At 38.7% G+C, this 20,682-nt stretch overlaps 2 protein-coding genes across 4 annotated transcripts; one reads left to right on the top strand and one right to left on the bottom strand.

Annotated features, from left to right (window-relative positions):
• Positions 1 to 799: 799 nt before the first annotated feature.
• LOC135090118 (kinesin-related protein 4-like) lies at positions 800 to 13,039 on the bottom strand. Of its 3 annotated transcripts, none has more exons than XM_063986486.1 (3): positions 12,964 to 13,039; positions 11,761 to 11,837; positions 800 to 8,257 (listed from the first exon to the last, which is right to left on the bottom strand). In XM_063986486.1, exon 3 carries the CDS (start codon positions 7,996 to 7,998, stop codon positions 1,054 to 1,056), a length of 6,945 nt encoding a protein of 2,314 aa, XP_063842556.1. In that variant the 5' UTR covers positions 7,999 to 8,257; positions 11,761 to 11,837; positions 12,964 to 13,039; the 3' UTR covers positions 800 to 1,053. The 3 variants fall into 3 exon arrangements, with proteins under 3 accessions (XP_063842556.1, XP_063842554.1, XP_063842555.1); XM_063986484.1 differs by having other exon boundaries at positions 12,819 to 13,005; XM_063986485.1 differs by having other exon boundaries at positions 12,731 to 13,005.
• A 930-nt stretch (positions 13,040 to 13,969) lies between these two features.
• LOC135090122 (probable glutamine--tRNA ligase) lies at positions 13,970 to 20,474 on the top strand. Its single transcript, XM_063986492.1, has 13 exons — positions 13,970 to 14,189; positions 14,825 to 14,992; positions 15,985 to 16,118; positions 16,336 to 16,550; positions 16,741 to 16,883; positions 17,221 to 17,407; positions 17,729 to 17,916; positions 18,125 to 18,348; positions 18,564 to 18,703; positions 19,020 to 19,191; positions 19,297 to 19,459; positions 19,662 to 19,882; positions 20,165 to 20,474. Exons 1-13 carry the CDS (start codon positions 13,971 to 13,973, stop codon positions 20,403 to 20,405), a joined length of 2,415 nt encoding a protein of 804 aa, XP_063842562.1. The 5' UTR covers position 13,970; the 3' UTR covers positions 20,406 to 20,474.
• Positions 20,475 to 20,682: the final 208 nt, after the last annotated feature.

The raw sequence follows: 20,682 nt of genomic DNA on the forward strand, positions 1-20,682 counted from the left end.
ACACACACACACACACACACACACAGAGAGAGAGAGAGAGAGAGAGAGAGAGAGAGAGAGAGAGAGAGAGAGAGAGAGAGAGAGAGAGAGAGAGAGAGAGAGAGAGAGAGAGAGAGAGAGAGAGAGAGAGAGAAATTTGTGCAAAAGAAAAACTGTGTACGCTATAACAACTGTTTCCAAGACTGAAGATGCCAGGTACTTTCAATGATGCATCATTTTGAGGTTGGTGTTTATTTATAATGGTATTTTGTGTAAAAATTTAAGGTCATTGTTTTTCTATCTGAGGCATTGGACAACCCACTTTATCTTTTTTTTTTTTTTTTTTTTTTTTTTTTTTTTTTTTTTGTATGATTCAAATGCCATCTTATATGTTGAAATATACGCTACTTCATGTTTTCTTTTTACTGCATTTTTTTCTGTATATAATTTAGGTTATTTGCATTCATTATAGAAATTAATGTAAATAACCTAAATTATATATAGAACAAAATACAACAATAGGACACAACATAAATTCATGAAAATAAAAAAAAGTAGGATTTTGGGACCTGGAATGGATTAATTCTTTTTACATTAATATGAATGGAATAAAATGTTTCCCCAATTCAAACAGCCCAAAAGAACCAATTAAGTTCAAATCAATATATATATATATATATATATATATATATATATATATATATATATATATATATATATATATATATATATGGCAAGTAATAAAATATGCTAAGATACTTTAACAAAATCTAAGATGAGAAAACATAAAACATTACATTTACATTAAGATACTTTCACATTATACAGTAAAATATATTGTAATACTGATACAAATCTTATCCAAACACAGCATACAAAGCAAGAACAAGACCATGCCTGATAAACATTCCAAAATCACAAGTACATTAAAATAAACTGTCTTTGAGAATGGCAAGAATAATTAATTGAATTTACATAAGAAAATTTTAAACATCATAAGGACAGACCAATCTTTAATTTCATAATTCCTTAAAAATTGCATTTTCAAATCCCTACAGACCGTATACAAAGTTATTAAAGCACAATATTGTTACGAGGTTTGACCTTAAGCCCAGTAATTCGGGCAAAATTTCTGATCCACGAATTACTAGGCACAGCTGAAAGGTTGTCATTGGTCATGTTCTCCACAATGGTGCACAACACAGGCCTCATCTCCTCTACATCCACTTCATTCAAAAGGAGTTCATACACCAGCTCCTTCATACTTTCTGAGACATCCTCCCCGAGGTCAACAACTTTTAGTACAGAGGGGGAGAGCCTGGGCACTTTGTTGGTCTCCTTGGCAGCTGTGTATTCTGCCTCCTTCAACATTTCAAACTTGGTGGTTCTCTTGGCCAGCAGGCGGTACAGAGTCTCAGTGGTCTTGCCTAAGTCTTGTGGAAGGTCCTCATACTCTGAGCTGTTCAACTTGGAGAGGAGTTGGAACTTTTTCTTTTCAGTATCCTTGGTAACTTTTTGAATTAACTGAATTTCCTTCTTATATGCATCTACTTTGTCTTTCAAAGCCTGAACACATTTCCTGAACCACTCCTCTTCCCTAGGATGAGAAGAGCGGAGTGCAGCTTCTTCAGCCTCCAGGCACTGCTTCAGCAATGCTTGCACATCATTTTCTGTCACATTCATGTTATGTTTCGATGAAATGTTTCCTGAATTGTCCTTAGAATTATCCTCCTTGCTATACAACAATTTCTTCTGCAGCTTGGTCTTGGAGCCAATAAATGGTTGATTCAGGAAGATTTCAGCCAAGCTTGGATTTTTTTCTTCATACAGGAAAGTGCAATACCTTGAGTAAAGTTTTACACATATTCCTATTTTGTCCACATCCCATAATACCAGATTCCTACACAGCTCCTCTAATGCTATGGGAAGGGAGATGGGGACACGCTTCTCCAAGTTCTTCCATAAGCAGAATATGGACAGCACAGTTCGGACAGTAGGTACCTTTGGAGGTTTCTTCTCTGCAAGCCAGAAATCCTCAGTTGTGTAGATTTTGCATGGATCCCAGTCTTGAGCTAAATATTCACTGTGGTTTCCTTTTCTCTTTGCACGGTTGAACTCCCTGCGGACCTTCTCTGCCACCACCAGGAGAGCAAGGCTATTGGGTACCAGTAACACTTGCCTGCGAGCCAGCAGCACCTGAATCAGGATCTGATAGAACATGTCCACATCAGGAGCTTCAGGATTGAGGACACAAATGTTTTGCAACACAAGAAGTTCCTGGTTTGTGAGATAACGTTCTTTGTTATTCGCAGGACCTATTATATTGTGATGTTCATATGGAAGCAAGTCAAAGGCTTCTTTTGCAACTCCATCCAAGTTTGAACGTTCCCTTAACATGGCTTCCAAAGCTTTACTGAGTCTGCCTCTTTGTCGAGGAATATTTGCCATGTCTCTGTTGGTGGGCATCTTACTATCCGTAGTATTGCAGTACAAATCAATGGCACTGATATTTAGCCCTAACTTTTGGACCAATATATTCTCAGATTCCTCATTGCTTTTAGCAGATGCCACAGGTTGATAATCAATACAAGTTCTTGACTGAGGCACCGAATCATCTGTAGACATTGGCTGGTCATTGCTGTCAGATGATGTCTCACTGGAAGACACAAATTTCTTGGATACTGCTCTTTGTGACCTGGATCTCAAGACTCTTGGACTCTTCAAAATCTTTTCCTCTGTCTTTTCTTTAGATACAAGTCTTGGCTTGCTGGTATTTTCATCAGACTCATCAGAGGACTCACAGTTTGGAGACAGCTCACTTGAAGGAGAGTTTTCCATACCTTCAAATGAAGCTGGCATAGAACTTTCTGATTCTTTTGAATCAGTTGAGCACAAACGTTGAGTTTCAATCCTTGCCCTTGTCCTCCTCTGAAGCTCTGATGGCACTCCTTCCACAACTTCAGTGAGATTCTTGGTTTCTTGGGTTTGTGTGTCTCCTGGTGACTTTTCTCTTGCTTCATCTGATAACTTTTGCCTCTTTGAAGAATGGGTACTGGAGCCCTCAGCTGATCTTTTTACCTGATTTGTAAAGCCGTTTCCTGATAATATACCTGAGGAAATATCTTGTTTCTCTATGACAGTTTGTTCTTTTGCATCTTTCATGTTGGCATCCTCAGATTCTGTATTTCCACTCAAAAGTTCAATATTCTTTCTGTCATGCCTTTTGACCTTTTCACCAAGGTCTTCATGCTCGGCTGTATTTCCTACTGATTCAACAGTGGACACAACCTGTTCATCATCAATCATGTTAATCTCACCAATCTTCTTAGTTTTGTCATGTCTCTTAATATCTGTATCTTTCGTGATGAAATCCTCACTTCTCTCATGTCTTTCAATTTCTGCATCTTCCATATCTTCTTCATTTCTGTCATGTTTTTCATGTCCAGCTTTTGCATCTTGCATGTTTCTTTTCTCAGTTTCCTTATTTTTGTCATACTTTATAGTGTCTTCATCAGTGTTGACATCCCCAGTTTTCCCATTCTTCTCTTTCATGTTTTTTATCTCAGTTTCCTCATTTTTGTCAAGCTTTTTAGTTGTTTCATCAGTGTTGACATCCCCAGTTTTCTCATTCTTTTCTTTCATGTTTCTTTTCTCAGTTTCTTTATTTTTGTCATGCTTTTCAGTTTCTTCATCAGTGTTGACATCCCCACTTTTCTCATTCTTCTCACATCTTTCAGTTCCTGCATTTGTCTTGTTTGCTTCTTTATTTCTCTCCCATTTCTCATGTTTTCTAACTTCTGTATCATTTGTCATGGTTTTCTCTGCTTCCTCATTCCTGTTGATTCTTTGTAAGTCGTATTCTTCAGTATCTCTGCTATGATCTTGTGACTTGATAATGTTACTTACAGCATCATCTGGGGAGGCCTCTGATTTGTGTGCAAGTGTCTGATCTTCTGCATCTTTACTATTAGTTTTACCAATTTTCTCTTTCCTGTTGGAACACTTTATATCTTTGTTATTGTGTCTTGCAACTGCTTCACTTCTGTCATCTAGTTTAGTTTTGCCCTTCCTATTTCCTTCTGCTTTCATCTGGTCCTTTTCACCAATATCTTCCTTCACTTTTGCAGTACTTTGTTCTGATTCAGTCATGCTCTTCTTATCAGCCAAGTGATTTGATGATTTCATAGTGACAATGTCAGATGAGTGCTCTAGTGAGCTTTCCTCATTCTCTGATGCATCCAGGTTACTCTCACTCCATTCAGACATTGTGTTATTCTCATCAGAATCTTTAAAGGAGCCTTTGCTAGCATACTCTGAAGACAAGTCTGTAGTAGAATTTTCATTCAGAGGCAACTCAACAGCATCTTTAACACTTGACTCTGACGAACTGTTTGTATCAGTTGATTCTTCATGACTCAATGAACGTCTCAAACTTTTCCCTTTCTTCCTGGATTGCAACATTTTATCCTCTTCCTCTGTAAGGGGCCGTTTTGTAGCTGAAGATCTGTCAGATGAGCTGCTGACAGGAGAACATATTCTTTGTTGTGATGATATTGCCACAGGTTTTCCCAGGTAAACACTGCACTCCTTTATAACATGGTTTTTGTTCAAACTCTGTGAATCATCCATAGGGGAGGTAACAGATGTTTCACTAGGATGCATATCTTGCTTTTCCAAAGTGGTTGTAAGTTTCTTGGGCTGAGTACTTGAATTGCCCCTAACATTAGTGCCTTGAACTTTCTTGGCTTCACTTAGCTGAGATGGAGTAATTTTCTTGGCACTAGTGGTATTGGTGGATAGTGTGGTTATCCTTGAAGATGCTCCAGCTCTGTGTTTTTTTTTGGATGTGCAGCTACTCTGGCTTTTGGGAGTCTTTCCCTTAACCTTACTTGCACTTTGCTGCTTTGATTTCCAAGTTTCATTTTCCTTTTGACTTGCAGGCTCTGTACTTAGTAAGGCTGACAGCATCACATCAGCAGTTTTCGGGTTGTACACAGCATCAAAGACTGTACAACAAGTCACTGACCCAGTTCTCATCAAGTACCTCAGCCACTCAACAACTTCTTGTATCTTCATATTTCCGATGTTCTTCCCCAGGTCAGCTCGCTCTAGGACATTTCTCACTGCCTTTTCCTTGTTCTGTGGATAATGAACATCTGCATAACTACTGAAGCACATGATGGCCCCATAGGTAATTTTTGAGTTGACTGTCACACTCTTGTTGCCATCAAAGATTGCATTCAGTACCTCGTCATTCCACAGATAGTGACATGTATTGCATACCAGGGTTATTCCAGCAAACTTTATAGGGTTCACAGGTTTCTTAATAGTTTCTGAGAGTACCACAATATCCAAATCATCCGAGTCTTCTGCATTTTGCTCCTCTGACCATGTTTTCAGTGTGGATGGCTGCTGTCTGTAGACTGCAGCTCTTGGTGTCTTTTTACTAAAGGACTTTTTGGCTATGTTTTGCTGACCAGGTGACATCTTACCAGTAACTGTGTTTTCACTGCATGAGCTGCTTAGCTTCTTTTTGCATGCTGAAGCTGCAGTGACAGTGTCTTTATGCTTCACTGTTCTAGAATTATCACATTTACTGCTGGTCTCTCCTCCAGGGTGTTCTGATTCCTTACTAACTTGACTTGTAGATGTATTTTGACACACTACCATCACTTCATCCATTTTTTCTGTAGCTTGATTTGTAGTTCCACTTTGTTGCACCATCACCTTTTCACTTATGTTTTCTTCTTCCCTGCTTCTGCAACTGATTTCATTTTTCTTAATTTCTTGGGATTCTGATCCAATTTCCTCATTTGGATTCTGTGATATTTCCTCTTGAGTTGATTCTTGTGATGTATCTGCCTTCACACTCACATCCTTGCCAGCTATTCTGTGTTTGTCAACCTGATTTAGCATATCTTTCGTCACATTCACTCCCTCGTGCTGATCAGTATTTTTCCCAGTTATCTCCTCAGCACCAGCTTGATTCTGCACATCTTCAGATAGTGTCACTTCATGCATATCTGTATCTATTTTTTCTTGCTGTGGTTTTGATTTAGTCTCATTTGTTAGTTTTAGTGACTGTTCATTCATATTTAACTGATCTAAATGATGTGCATCTTTATCTGGCTCATCATGATCAACTGTGGTAATCCAGTCTTTGCCTCTGCCTATGTCACTTTCCTCTGTTGCTGCATCTCTTCTATTTGACTGTTCAAGTTCTTTGTCTACTGATTTCTGTGTTTTGTCATTCTCTTTATTTACATTAATTTCCTGCACATCTATATATCTTTCTTCCTTCTCTAATTGTTCTTTTTCACAAAATTTGTCATTTTCTGCATCTGTTGGAGTCTTATTTTCCTCATCCTTTCCCTGAATTGTAACTCCTTTACTTTCACCTTGTTCCTCACCCTCTACTCTATACCCTTCAGTTTCCATCCCTTCTTGTTCTGCTTCAGACTGCACCTCTTCCTCTTTTTCTTTTCTTCTTGATTCAATTGCCAGTTCTGTATCCTTTTCTTTTTCCTCTGTCATTATTCTCAAATCCTGCTCTTGTTGTTCACTTATTTCAGGATTCTGTACAGAATTATCTGATTCAGCTATTTTTTCTTCCTCTACTAAACTTCTTTTCATGGAGTGCTCTTGTGTGTCTTTCAGTCTTGATTCCTTAGCCCCAAGGCAGCCCTGTGTTTCTTTGGCAAAGTCTTCAAGTTGCTCTTGGATAACATAGCTGTTAGCATTATTTTTTGTCTCTATATCACTCTCCTCTTCTGTATTCCCTTCCTTGTTACTTTCTTGAGTGTCCTCCTCATTCAGCACACTATTATCTTTTTCTCCATCAGGGAAAGTCATATTATGTTTAATTTCTGAACTATTTTCATTCACTACTTCCATCCTGTTACCTTCTTCCATTCTAATCAGAGTATTCACATTTCCACTGCCCTCCATGACAGAACCAGTTACCACTTGGCAGTTCTCATTTTCATTGCTTTCCATGCCAGAATTACACATCACTTGACTGTTTTCTTCATTTTCTTCACTTTCCAAGCCAGAACTAGACATTGATTGATTGTTCTCTCTATTTTCATTGTCTTGTAAGTCAGATTTAATTGTACTTTGGCTAACATCTTCATTTTCAATGTCATCCAAACTAGAACTATTAATTGCTTGGCTGGCCTCTTCATTTTCACCACCTTCAATGACAGAATTATTCACTGTTTGTCTGGTTTCTTCATTTTTGCTGACTTCCATTTCAGGAGAACTGCTTAAATATAAACTAATATCATTATCACCGACACTTGAGTCAAAACTATTCATATTTTGGGTATCCTCTCTATTATCATCACCTTCTGAACCAGAGATGTTCATACTTTTACTATCCTCTTCATTCTCATCACTTTCCAAGATGAAACTACTCATATTCTGGTTGTTTTCTTCATTCTCAAAACCTCCTGAGTCAGAGTTCATGTTACTTTCATCGCCAACATGAAATGTATTCTCAGCAGCTTTTTCTTCATTGTTCTCATCTACATCACTTTCACCCTCATGTGTTGCAGAGTGGCTTCCTATAACCTCTCTCACCCCTTCAAAAATATCCCAATTTTCATTTGAATCATCATTTTCTTTGGCAACATCCAATGTCTCGGAAGAAGTTTCAGGCTCATCTACTTCGTTATCTTCACCATCTGCTTCACTTTGGATATTTTCACCATCATGAATACTTTCAATACCCTTCCCTTTCTCTCTGTTCTCATTAGCACACTCACTCATCATGCCTCCCTCACTAGAACAGTCACCTCCACTCCCTCCGTCACTCAGCTTAGTACCAGAGTTATCCTGAATGCATTCTGGCACTATCTCACTCTCATTCTGTAAAACATTTTGGTCTGCCTCACTCTTGTCACCTTGCTTCTCCATTTTCTTAAGGTCACAATGGCTGGCTGTGCCTTCATCCTCAAACAAGAGAGATGATTTTACAGAATTACTTTGAGACTCTCCTTCCTCCAATGAATCTTCCATATTACTGAAGCTAGAGACACAAACTGTTCTAATGGCTCCTTATAATCTGGACTGCTATTGATTGTGTAGAGCCCATCTAGTATATAACTCACTTGGATTTAGATTTCTGAAAGTAAGTCTGAATACACTTACACAACTGGAGATGGAGGCTAAGTTCTCTTCTTGCACAAACATATGTTATCTGCACCACCAATGTCCTTTCCACAGCTGAGTGGAATTTAGGTCAGGCATTCTTGATTGGTCACAATCTTGTATCAACCTGCAAAGTAACAAATGTCATTACATCACAATATCCACTAAAAGAAACTAATAATCTTTAGCTCAGACTTTACATATTTTGATCCTAAACACAATTCATTTCTACATCTGACAAAGAAAGGAACACAGCATGAAGGAAAAATGAGTAAGGATTATTATCAGGAATTAAATGCACAGGAAAGGAAGAATAACCTCACCCAACCTCTCTCTCTCTCTCTCTCTCATTACAGTAAACCCTGCCAAAGTCAGATTAATTGGGGAGAACGCCAATTCAAGGTATCAGAAAATATGAGTTATCAGGGGGAAGTCTAATGTATCATTCTGTCACCTTTCAGACAAAATCACTAAACATGGCATTGTAAAACTTTTATTCCACACAAAATTACAAAAAAATTGCATTGTACACTGGACAATGAAATCACTTCACAATCTCTAGGCTAGTAAATACTGTAAAGAAAAATTATAAAAAATAATGTTTAATCACTCTGAATGGCACTTACACTCACTGTACAGTTGTAATATTTTCTGTGCTTGCTGAAGAGGTGGAAACAAATGAAGAACTTCCTGTGGAGGCAACTGTAACAACAAAGGAGGAGGTGGTTGAATTTGCCAATTCCTCAGACAGGGTCTGCATTCTTTAGCTAACTGGCTAGAAAAATTAGGATATTTTTGGCTGGACCATCTTTTCTTCCTGCAGGTGAGGAAGCTGCATCCTCACAATGCTCAGCACTTCATAGTGGTTAACCAGAAGCCTACCACATTGTCAATAATTCTGAGGAGTCAGTTAAAAAATAGCTAACTTGCTGTTTCTTCACTTCTTCCACAGGAGTCTCAGGATGCATCATTTTCCCTGCTATCTCTTCCTCTGTGTCATGGTGGTACCCAGACACTTCAAAATCTTCCAGCTGTTCCTGGACTTCCTCCTAATGCAACCCACCCTGGCTAATCTGTGTCAACATGCCAATGTCATATCAAGGTCTCAAAGCCCTGAAATAGATCATGACCAAGAGCAGGAATCTTTATCGTTTCTAGCAGTCTGCACCAGGCTTTCTTAAGAGTTATCAGGGGCAATTGCTTCCATGCCTCAGAACAGCTGAAAATTACATCTTTCAGAATGTAATTTAAAAAATTTTACATTGTCTTCTGGCATCTTGTGTTCAAATAGTCAGAGTCATCCATTCCATCCTTAGTCACCACCAGGTAATGGCTTAAGAACAGATTTCTGTAGTGCCTCTTGGCACTTTCAATAACACCTTAATCCACTGGCTGGATCAAGGTGGCAGTGCTGAGAGGCAGGAAGATGTCTTAATCCTGCCATCCTTGCTGGAAAACTTTGCAGCAGAAGAATGAGCTGGAGCATTATTCAAGAGAAGCAGTGCCTTCACATCCTCTGTAGCAATTCCACAGCAGCAGGTCTGGTACTGTCTAACTGCTGGATCGAACACAGTGTGAAACCACTCCTGAGTGATGTTGTGCAGGGTCAACCACTTGGCATCATACCTGATAAATTTATACAATTTGCAATTTTTTTTTTTTTTTTTTTTTTTTTTTTTGTGTTGCAATTACAGAGATCATTGGTTTTGACAAAGGTCTGTAAAGACTTCAAAAACAGGCAAAAAACTCTGAAACATTAAAATCATCACTACTGGAGCTAACATGGTGCTATACCATGCCTGCTCCAGTAAGCTTTGCCATTTTTTTGGAGAATACTGAGGTGAATAAACTAATTACCAAGGGTAAAAAATATTCCTTTCTGTTAAAGAAAATGAAGCTTACATGTACCTGAACAGTTAAGCAACCCTAAGCATTAAAAATTGTCACTGTTTACCTTATTAATTAAAAACAGGTCATTCCCTTCTTATGATCAATAAAAAACATCTAAGCAAGGGACAGTGACTTCAGCTTCCTAGGAGCAGCAGCAGATGTGTGTGAACTAGATGTAGCCTTAGAAACCATCATGAAGAACAGTAAACACAGCAGAGGTTGTACTTATAAAAAGTCATAAGGCTATGAATCTCATAAGCCTTTAAAATGGTGGGTATTTTTCATAAATATTTCATAAAGCACTATGAAATTTTCCTAAGTTCGCTGCACCACTATGACTAGGTCAGAGGCATCATAAGGCTTAAGAATTACCCATAAGCCAACATGGCTGAGCAACAAGTCAGTGTGCGGCAAGAGAATTTCATGAAAGGAGAGACATTCTCATTGAGCTTAGTGATGCTGAACTCACTAAAAGATACAGATTAGGCCATATTGGTATTGTTCTTGTCACAGACTTGGTGTGGCCAGTGGTTCTGAGACCAACAAAACACTTTCTCCAGAGATGTTCTTTACAAAGCCTTAATAAGCAGCAAGATTCACCTAGAGACCAATTAGGTTTTCTTGTCCTCTTAGGGTGAATGCAGCAGGACCAGCTGTGTCCATGTTGCTGATGTTGTTTTGTGCTGATACAAATGTCACACGTGGAGCTCAAGTGGTGATTGCTTGATACTGTTTACATTTGAGGCTGCCCTCTGGCAGCAGGTCTTGTTTTATGCACTAATTTTCTATATTTAAAAGAAATGCACCATAATTACTACATTAAAAAGCTAAGTAATATACATCTTCACCTTTCTAATCCCTTTCTCTATTAATTTATGTATATTTCATGTATATGTCTGCTATTTCTAGCAGCTAGCGAATAACAAATTCACTCATAGCTTTGAAAGAGGTTATTAAACACCCAGTCTCCTTATGACAAAGTTATGAATTTTTCATAGCTATGAGCAGAATTAAGGGTACTTATGACTTTTTATAAGTACCACCCCCAGAGTCAGACAGGACTGTGCTTGGCACAGCAGAAAAAAGCTGTACAGAGAAAAGGAAATGTTTCCAGTGTGCATATGATTGTAAATGCCAGCTGGCTATATATTATGCACTGTATAGGGAAAAAATAAATATTTGATATTTAAATTATGTATTTAATATTCAATCCTTAACGTTTTAACATCTTTTCTGGTGCACATCTTGAAAAATCTTTGCTTAAGCACTGGTAGCACTGACCACATCACTGCGTCCCCCACTCACCTCACCTTGTAATTGTATTAAAAGCAAAGATCATTTCAGCTAGTGGTTATTTTCTCCTATTTCTTTATTTGGATAACTAAGAAGGATAACACAAGATGTAATGCTCTACAGTATAATAGTACATTAGACATATATCAATGTCTATTCAAATATCCAACTTCCCCCCAAGTATCTAGAACAATTTGAGATATCATGTGTCTAACTGTGAGCACAAGTTTCCAACTTCTTGTATATCCTGGCTGACAATCCAAGATATCTGACACTTATCCAAGGGCACAAAAGTGTCCGACCTATCCAATATCCAAGGTATTTGGCTCCAACTTAGGTGGGGTTTACCATAATTACAAAAAAAAAAATCCTCGATGTGCTAATTCCATAAAAAGACAAAAAAAGAAATGACTAGGTAATGGATATATACTGTTGCTTTAAACTTACCATTTCCTTGAAAGATCACATGGTAGAAGGACAGATTATGTTGTCAAGGCCACTTCTTGGTCAGCAAGCTTAACAAGCTGCAACAATACCATCAATCAGGTTAAGGAAAAATAATGGTCATATAATGGTTCATATATAAATCAACAGCAGGCTAATATTAAAAACTAACCACTTGATGATGCATTTGCCCAGCCTATATAATATAATATGCATGTTATTAACACTGGTTTTCTCAATAGCTTATCTCCACTCACTATAAAGTTAAAATATTTAGTTTGATTTCGTTTTGAGTTCTTCACTGTCAAATGTCCAAGACTGAAGTGCAGGAGTTAATTCAACTTGCATGATAGCATGACTTTGGGAATAGAGACTCTGCAAACTGTAACCAAGTCTAATCTTCACCGGGGAAGATCAGTTACTGCCTATCCATCACACGTCTGAGCGTTGTCATGGGGGATGAGCGAGCTTACTTCACCATAAAACAAATAAATCTTTAAAATCACTGCCAGCATTACAAATGCTGGGTATATATATATATATATATATATATATATATATATATATATATATATATATATATATATATATATATATATATATATATATGGGGTTCAAATTACTCTGAATAAGAAGCTCAGATGACGAGAAGGGTAAGAAGCCATTTTGAGACTGGTGTAAGGCTGAAATGATACCCACAACTGCACTTGAAATGTCAACTCCCACGAACCTAATAAGTGGCGATCACAACCCAACATGACACAACCTTGCGGCAGCCAAGCACAAACACCTTTGCTCGGCAACACCACTTACAGCAAGAGAACAAAAGGAACCCTACCGTAATAATTAAACATTTATACACTCTATTATCCCAGTACACAACCATACGATGATCCACAAAGCAGGAGAAACTAAAAAGGGCGACAAACACTACCAAAACACAAGGGAAAATGAAAAAAAACAAAAGTATTACCCCGCCACAGGTGTCGCCGAGCGTGACTGGGTTGGTGATGGTGGTGGATGTAAACAAACCAGGGCGGTAATACTTCAAATCTACTTACAACTGGACACTGCTGCTGCATTTACTGGGGACGCTGTGAAGAAGTATTCAGCAGTAACTAATTTTCCTTCTGATATAACACAGACACATCAACACCGGTGGGTAACGGAGAATATTATTTTTCTCTCGGGTTTCCAGTTACTTACACACAGATGGCGGAGTGCCCACTGTTCTCCTAAGTCTCCTTCATCTTCCGTCTTCCCGCCCCCTTCATTTGTTTCTGTTTGTTTATTAACCCAGTTTCTTTCCTAAACTGTTTCCCAAAGAACAGAATAATACTCTTTTTGTTAACATGAATATAGACAATAACTAAAATCATTTACAGAAAATAAAAATGTTGGTATTTTGACGGAGTTAGTCACTTGTACTCCTCCCCCTAGATCATTCCCTAGATCACTGGAATATGCCATTTCTTGACCAGATCTCAAGATAACTAGGGTGATGAAAGTTGGTTATAAACCATATGGTTTGTAGGAGAATAAGAGAGAAAGACAGCTGATGTAGAACTGAAAGGATATATAAGAACTGTACAGAATATGGTCACTACACATGCCGATGGCGAGTTTCCCTTTGACAATTTGATCAATCATTGCATAATGATTGTGAAAATAATAGCAATTTTATTTCTGAAAATGTTTAATTTATTCTGAAGATGTCGGGAGACTCCGTCCTCCTCCATTGTTAAATTTTTATATGAAACAATCATGGAACTATAATATCCCATTATACCTCCATGGGAACAATAAATCTGTCAAATCAAATCAAGTATAATTTAATCTTGCCAGCCAAATACAGTTGTAGCCTTGATAATGACCACGTTTTCGTTTTCCACACTCCATCTTACGTACTAAGAGTGACATGATTCCCGATATCACGAACATTTAATTTGTTTCATCTAACTATCTGTCTATATATTTACATATTTACCTATCTACCTGACACTCTGAATCTGACACTCCCGAAACAGATTCTCAATTTATGCACCCTTTCCTATAAAGTAACTTCAGCTATTTACGATGATTTGCCGGACGCTACTTATGGACGAATTACATAAAAAGGCTAGATTTGACCCCTTATGACTTAATAAATACATAAAAAACACGTGCAAGGTGACGCAACAGCATAACAGACCGTCCTGGGCGCGATACAGTCCATGCAGAGCGGTACTAGCCCAGCCAGTCAGTCAGCTGGCGGCAGGCACAGCACACCTTGGAAGCCACGTGGAGGTGCCGCCCTCCCTTCCCACAACACGCTCGCACGAATCATGGAGGTGTCCGAGAAGCTGAGTCTGCTGGGCCTGTCTGAGCAGAAAGTGAAGGAGACGCTGAAGAACGAATCCCTGACCGCGGTGCTCGCCAATATTGCAGACCAGGTGAGAGTCGCCGCCTGTCACCTGCACTTCCTACAAGGTCGTGCATACCTGTACTCCAGCTCATGTTTATCCTTTTCCCTCAAATTTTGATGTTTAAGAGCCATTGGAAGCTCTTTTTTCTCCTGGGGGCGTTAAGAGCGGTGTTTCACGATATTTCAGTGATTTACATTCCAACAGGATTAACCTTATCTAACTTCCACAGCTCACCAGGGCTTGCATGTACCGTTATTCCGCTGACTTTTACTTATGGCATACTGAAAAATATTGGGTTAAGCCAGCAGATTTATGTCTAAGTAATTTATTATTAGTTATCAAATGGTGGAATGCTGTTGTCTGATTTATACTGTAAGGAATATACAGATGATAAAAAATTATAGATTTTGGTGAGTAATCACAGTTTCCTCTTCTTTTACTATGACCGATAAATATTAGGATCAAGTGAGGAGGAAGCTGTAAAATCAGGAAAACATATCAAAAATTGTTTTCCTGATATTTCTAATTGTGATGGGTAAAGTTTTTATAGAATTATTCTAGAAAGCGAGTTCTTAAATCTGCAATCTGCAAAATCGCAATAAAAATAAGAAATAGACCGAGTAATGTTATATGAAATTTTATAAGATGAATACTTGACACAGGCTGGAATTAGTGCACCTGTCAACAAGAGTGTGGGTAACCTGCTGTACCATCTGGCCACCAAACTGCCCAGGCAATTCCACTCCCACCTGCCACTCCTGGTGGAGTATGTGTCCGATGGCCGCCTTGACCAAGAGGCAAAGCTTACTGCTGCTATTAAGTTTGTGCAGGTGAGGTGCAGTAGTGATTGAAAGTTTATTATATCTTTGTTGGCTTATTTAGATCATTGTTATTACCATTCATATCACAATAGGCAAGGTTATTACATTCTTATCATCTTCATTATTATTATTATTAATACTGATATCACCATAATTATCTTCCATGTGAATCATTACTTGTTAAAAATTTATCTCACACTCATATCTCTTTCCATCCCACTTTTCCTACACAGCAATCCTCCAAAGGTTCTAACCAAACCTCACATAATTCCCTTAAAGATCCCCATAATAATGTCATTTATATACATGATAGTTATGCAGTAATTTTTGAGGAGTTGTCATGCCTTTTCACACACACACACACACACACACACACACACACATACATATATATACAGACGTACCTCGGTACTCGACCATAATCCGTTCTGAGGTGGTGGTCGAGCACCGATTTGTTCGAACACTGAAACCAATTTTCCCATAAGAAATAATGGAAAGTCTGGGGAAGAAATACTCGAACAAACTCCGTACGTCTTACTCCGCTGGCGTTCTGAGTCGAACTGACGCTTACCCGCTGGCCGAGAAGGGCCGAGAAGGGCCGAGGAGCGCGTTCGGGTCGACTCGGCTAGTCGAGTACCGAAAATCTGTTCGAGGTCCGATGCATTTTCTACTCGAATTTTTTGGTCGAGCACCGATTTGGTCGAGTATAGAGGCGGTCGAGTACCGAGGTACGACTGTATATATATATATATATATATATATATATATATATATATATATATATATATATATATATATATATATATATATATATATATATATATATATATATATATATATATATATATATATATATATATATATATATATATATATATATATATATATATATATATATATATATATATATATATATATATATATATATATATATATATATATATATATATATATATATATATATGTTGGATTTTTATTTCTCTCCTGTTTTGCTCTTCAAGGATCACAATAAAGAGATTAACCGAGCAGAGTTTGAGAAGAAGTGTGGTGTGGGCGTGGTGGTGACACAGGATGAGGTGGAGTCAGCAGTGGCACAGGTGATCAAGAAAAACAAGGATTCCATAGTGAAGCAGAGGTGAGCAGGACCAGTGAGGAATTAAAATGTATAGGTTAATGAATCCATGCTCTCTGGACTGTGTGAGTTTGTTATTTAAATGTCTTATCTTGTTATGCAAATATCTTATCATGTGTTTTGAAACAAATTTATTTGCACAGTCAAATGATGAAAAGCAATTAGCTAGGAACAACAGGACACTCACAAAGGAAGAACTTCACATTATTGTCTCCTTCAGGTACCAATTCAACACGGGGCCACTAATGGGTCAGGTGAGGGCATCTCTTCCTTGGGCAGAGAGTCGCAAGGTGAAGGAGGAGATTGACCTGCAGATACTGACGCTGCTGGGGCCAAAGAGAGAAGAGGACCTGGTCAAGCCACCCAAGAATAAGGGAGAGAAGAAGGAGAAGAAGGCTGATGCTGCCCCATCCAACACCCCAGCAGAACAGACAGGTTAGATGAGGGATGGGCTGATGAAGGGAGGTAGGACTAGGGGGAAATGAGACATGAAACAAAATAATGCCACAAATGAACTAAGATAAGGAGATAAGGCTAGAGAAATAGTGAGACATAGTCGGAAAAATAATCAATGAATAATTTCTGATGCTTTTGTTGTAAAATCTTGTCATAAATTACATTACAGAGAAGCGACCACTAACTATGGCAGAATTTCTTAAAACTGTCAACTTCCACGTCCCTGGGGAGAACTACAAAACAGATGGTTATGTCATCACAGACAAGACACATGACCTTCTCAAGGAACACCTCAAGACCACAGGAGGACAGGTGTGTTTGAGGACATAAAACCTGCTTTTTGATATGCTGTGTACTAATTTGCTAGGGAACAAATTTTTCCTAGAATAATCAGTAGAAAAGAGCCATGTATCCATCAGTCACTCATCTGAATTTTAAATATCTTATTGTATTCTTTAAGCCAGAACCTTTTGCCAGATTATGCTTGCATTTTAGAATCCAGGCTAAATATATTGCTGTGCTCTTGCTTAAGCAATAAAATTATAAATGCATATTTTCACGTATGTAAGGAAACTGAGCATACCATTATGTTCAGGCTAAGGTAATAAATTTGGTTCATAGTTTTATCTTATGTTGTTGCATTTTCCAGGTCAGAACACGATTTCCTCCAGAACCCAATGGAATCTTACACATTGGCCATGCCAAGGCTATCAACATCAACTTTGGGTATGCCGCAGCCAACAATGGTGTGTGCTTCCTGCGATACGATGACACCAATCCAGAGAAGGAGGAGGAGAAGTTCTTTGTAGGAATCAGGGACATGGTGGAGTGGTTGGGTAAGTGGCATTACTCTGTCATTAGGAATGTAGCAGTGTTTAGTTTTCCTGCAGGAATAGGGAAGTACTGATGCATTGTAGCAACAGGGTAATGGAACAATGAGCTAGAGTAAGGGAGCAGCAGAATGAGTGCCATTAACCTAACATAAGTCTCCATCAAACAGAATTAATGTCAATAACAAGTAGGGCATGGAAGTGATGTTTACAAGGAACAATCATGACGAAGTTGGATAGAAAAGTAAACATCAAGACTGAACAACACAGGGTCAGTGCAAATCCTATATACTATATCTGAGTAAGAACAGTGTCTCTCTTGCACAGGTTACAAGCCATACAAGATCACACATTCGTCAGACTACTTCTCACAGCTGTACGAGTGGGCAGTGTTATTAGTCAAGAAAGGCCTGGCATATGTGTGTCATCAGAAGCCTGAGGAGCTGCGTGGCCATGACCCTCCACCCTCACCCTGGAGGGACAGACCAATCCATGAGTCCCTGCAGCTGTTTGAGGTAAGATTTCCACCTTGACTTTCCTATTATGATTGGAATTGTAGGCTACTACCATGGAAAATCCTGTCTCAGTTACCTCAATAGGGTTAAATAGCATCTAGATACTAATTAATTTATGAGCATAGGTATATGTTTGAAAAGCCACTGTTTTATTTGTATATGTAATATAGTTATAACACAGCAAACTTGAACAGCAAACCCTCCACAGGACATGAAAAATGGTAAGTTTGATGAAGGTGAAGCAACGTTACGCCTTAAGACCATACTAGAGGAAGGCAAAGTTGATCCAGTTGCTTATCGCATCAAGTATGTGCCCCACCACTGCACAGGCGACCAGTGGTGCATCTACCCCACCTATGACTACACCCACTGCCTTTGTGATTCCTTGGAACATATCACACACTCCCTCTGCACCAAAGAGTTCCAAGCAAGGTGTGTTGACTGAAACTATGAAGCATGCAGTTGTGACAATTGCTGATAGCTAAACAAATGTGCATTTGTAATTAATTTAGCCTCTAACATCATTTGAGAGTCCAATACCTTTATCGTGAAAACTTGGAGAATCTTCCATCTCTGCCAGTATCAGGAAAAACTTGAGAGGTAAATGCATGCACATTTATCTAATTAGAATACATGACCCCTTACAGACGGTCTTCCTACTACTGGTTGTGTAATGCTGTTGAAACTTACTGCCCTGTCCAGTGGGAGTATGGCCGGCTCAACATGAACTACACAGTGGTGTCCAAGCGCAAGATTGGCAAACTTATCTCAGAGGGTTTTGTCAGAGGTGAGTTTGTCCAGTGCTGAGTCTGTTGGTAGGTCACTTATATCATTCTAGTTAATTTAATAATTTAATTTTGTAATTGTTTAGCTCAGTCACATAGGTATCAGGTGTATATAACACTCAGCACTTATCACACCTTTTTGGTGAGCTCATCCTGAAACTTCTTAATAACTGTTTTCTGTCAATTTCATAGTTATGAAATTGCATATAAATGCAATAACTCATAGACCAACTTTAGTGAATGAAGAGATTTAACAAATGTCAGCAAGAGCTCCATGTCCAGTTGAGGAACTCACACAGTTCTCTCCTTCCTATCCAGATTGGGATGACCCTCGACTCTTCACTCTATCTGCCTTGAGACGACGTGGCTTCCCACCAGAAGCTATCAACAACTTTTGTGCCACACTGGGCCTTACAGGAGCTCAAATCAGCATCCACCCCGATGCCCTGGAGGCTTGTGTTCGAGATATTCTCAATCTCACTGCTCCAAGGTACTGCAGTGAGTCTGCAATAGTCACCATATTTGTGTTTTTCTATCAATGTATTTTTTTAATTTTTCCTTTTTATTACAAGATTATAACACTTTTTCCCTTCAGAGCAATGGCTGTGTTAGAACCTCTTAGAGCAGTCATCACAAATTATCCTGGTGACAGTCCTACCCCAGTAACAGTTCCCAACATCCCTGGGAATGAGGAGAAAGGCACCCACACTGTTCCATTCTTCAAGGAAATTTGGATTGAACGTTCAGACTTTCGAGAGGTAAGATAACCAGCATATCTCGTCAGTTATCTTTCTGAATCGGAGGGTTGAGATAACCAGCATATCTCCTTAAATCCTCTTTGTTTTATTTCTAAATGGATATGTATTTAAAATCTCTTAGGTCATGCATTAATTTTTTTTTTTTTTTTACATACTACCTTATAAAAGATTTTATGAGGAACTTTATAATCCTTATGCACAGAAAGAAGAGAAGGGCTACAGGAGACTGATGCCACAGCAGAGTGTGGGACTGAGGCACTGTGGCCAAGTGATCAGTGTTGCTGAAGTGGTGAGAACCAGTTCAGGGGAAGTGGACTACCTCAAGGTCACATGTGAGCCTGCATCTGACGCCAACAAACCCAAGGCATTTATCCACTGGGTCGCTAAGCCTTTTAAGTGTGAAGTGCGGCTCTATGAAAAGCTGTGAGTTCCTCTAAAGCCTGTTGGACATATACACTTTTACCATCCTTTTCAATAATCTACAAGTACCAAAACAGATGTAATTTTGATCAGCATTAAAAGAGGTTCATGCCTAACCTAACTGGTAAATTAATTCAAAGTCAGTACAATGGAAAGTACAAGTTATTGGTTGAATGCCTAAAGTCTGCAGATTTAAAAGTTATGAGGATGTAAAATCTGAATGCCAAGTCTTACAATATGTACAGTTAGCATATTTAAATCCCATATTGTGTCACTCTTTTTCAGGTTTAGACATGAATGCCCTGAAGACCCATCAGTGGTTCCTGGTGGCTTCCTCACAGACATCAACTCAAACTCCTTGACAGTACTAGAGAGCCTTGTCGACTCCTCTGTCAGGGGCGCTAAAGCTTTTGACAAGTTCCAGTTTGAGCGGACCGGCTTTTTCTCTGTCGACCCAGACTCCACCCCAGACCACTTGGTGTTTAATCGCACTGTTGGACTCAAAGAGGACAAGGGAAAAAATTAAGGAAATTTCCACTAGGCTGTGCTTCATGGTTTTGGTACCGAGTTAGTGTAATAAACACCAACTCTCATAGTAACGATCTTGTTATTGATTCCTAGTAACTTTTACACTCATCCTTCTCCTACAGTGGTCTGAAGCAAAGATACCGTCCTCCTTACATGTTTCACTCACCTATGCAAGGAAGCTATCTATACACCTTATTGACATCACCCTTAATCTTAAAGGTGGATAGGCAAGACAACAAGAGAGGGCTGTTCACTTCCCTCACTCCTTTTAGTTG

This window comes from Scylla paramamosain, chromosome 34 (genome assembly GCF_035594125.1).
Source record: "Scylla paramamosain isolate STU-SP2022 chromosome 34, ASM3559412v1, whole genome shotgun sequence".
NCBI classification, from domain to species: Eukaryota; Metazoa; Arthropoda; class Malacostraca; order Decapoda; family Portunidae; genus Scylla; species Scylla paramamosain.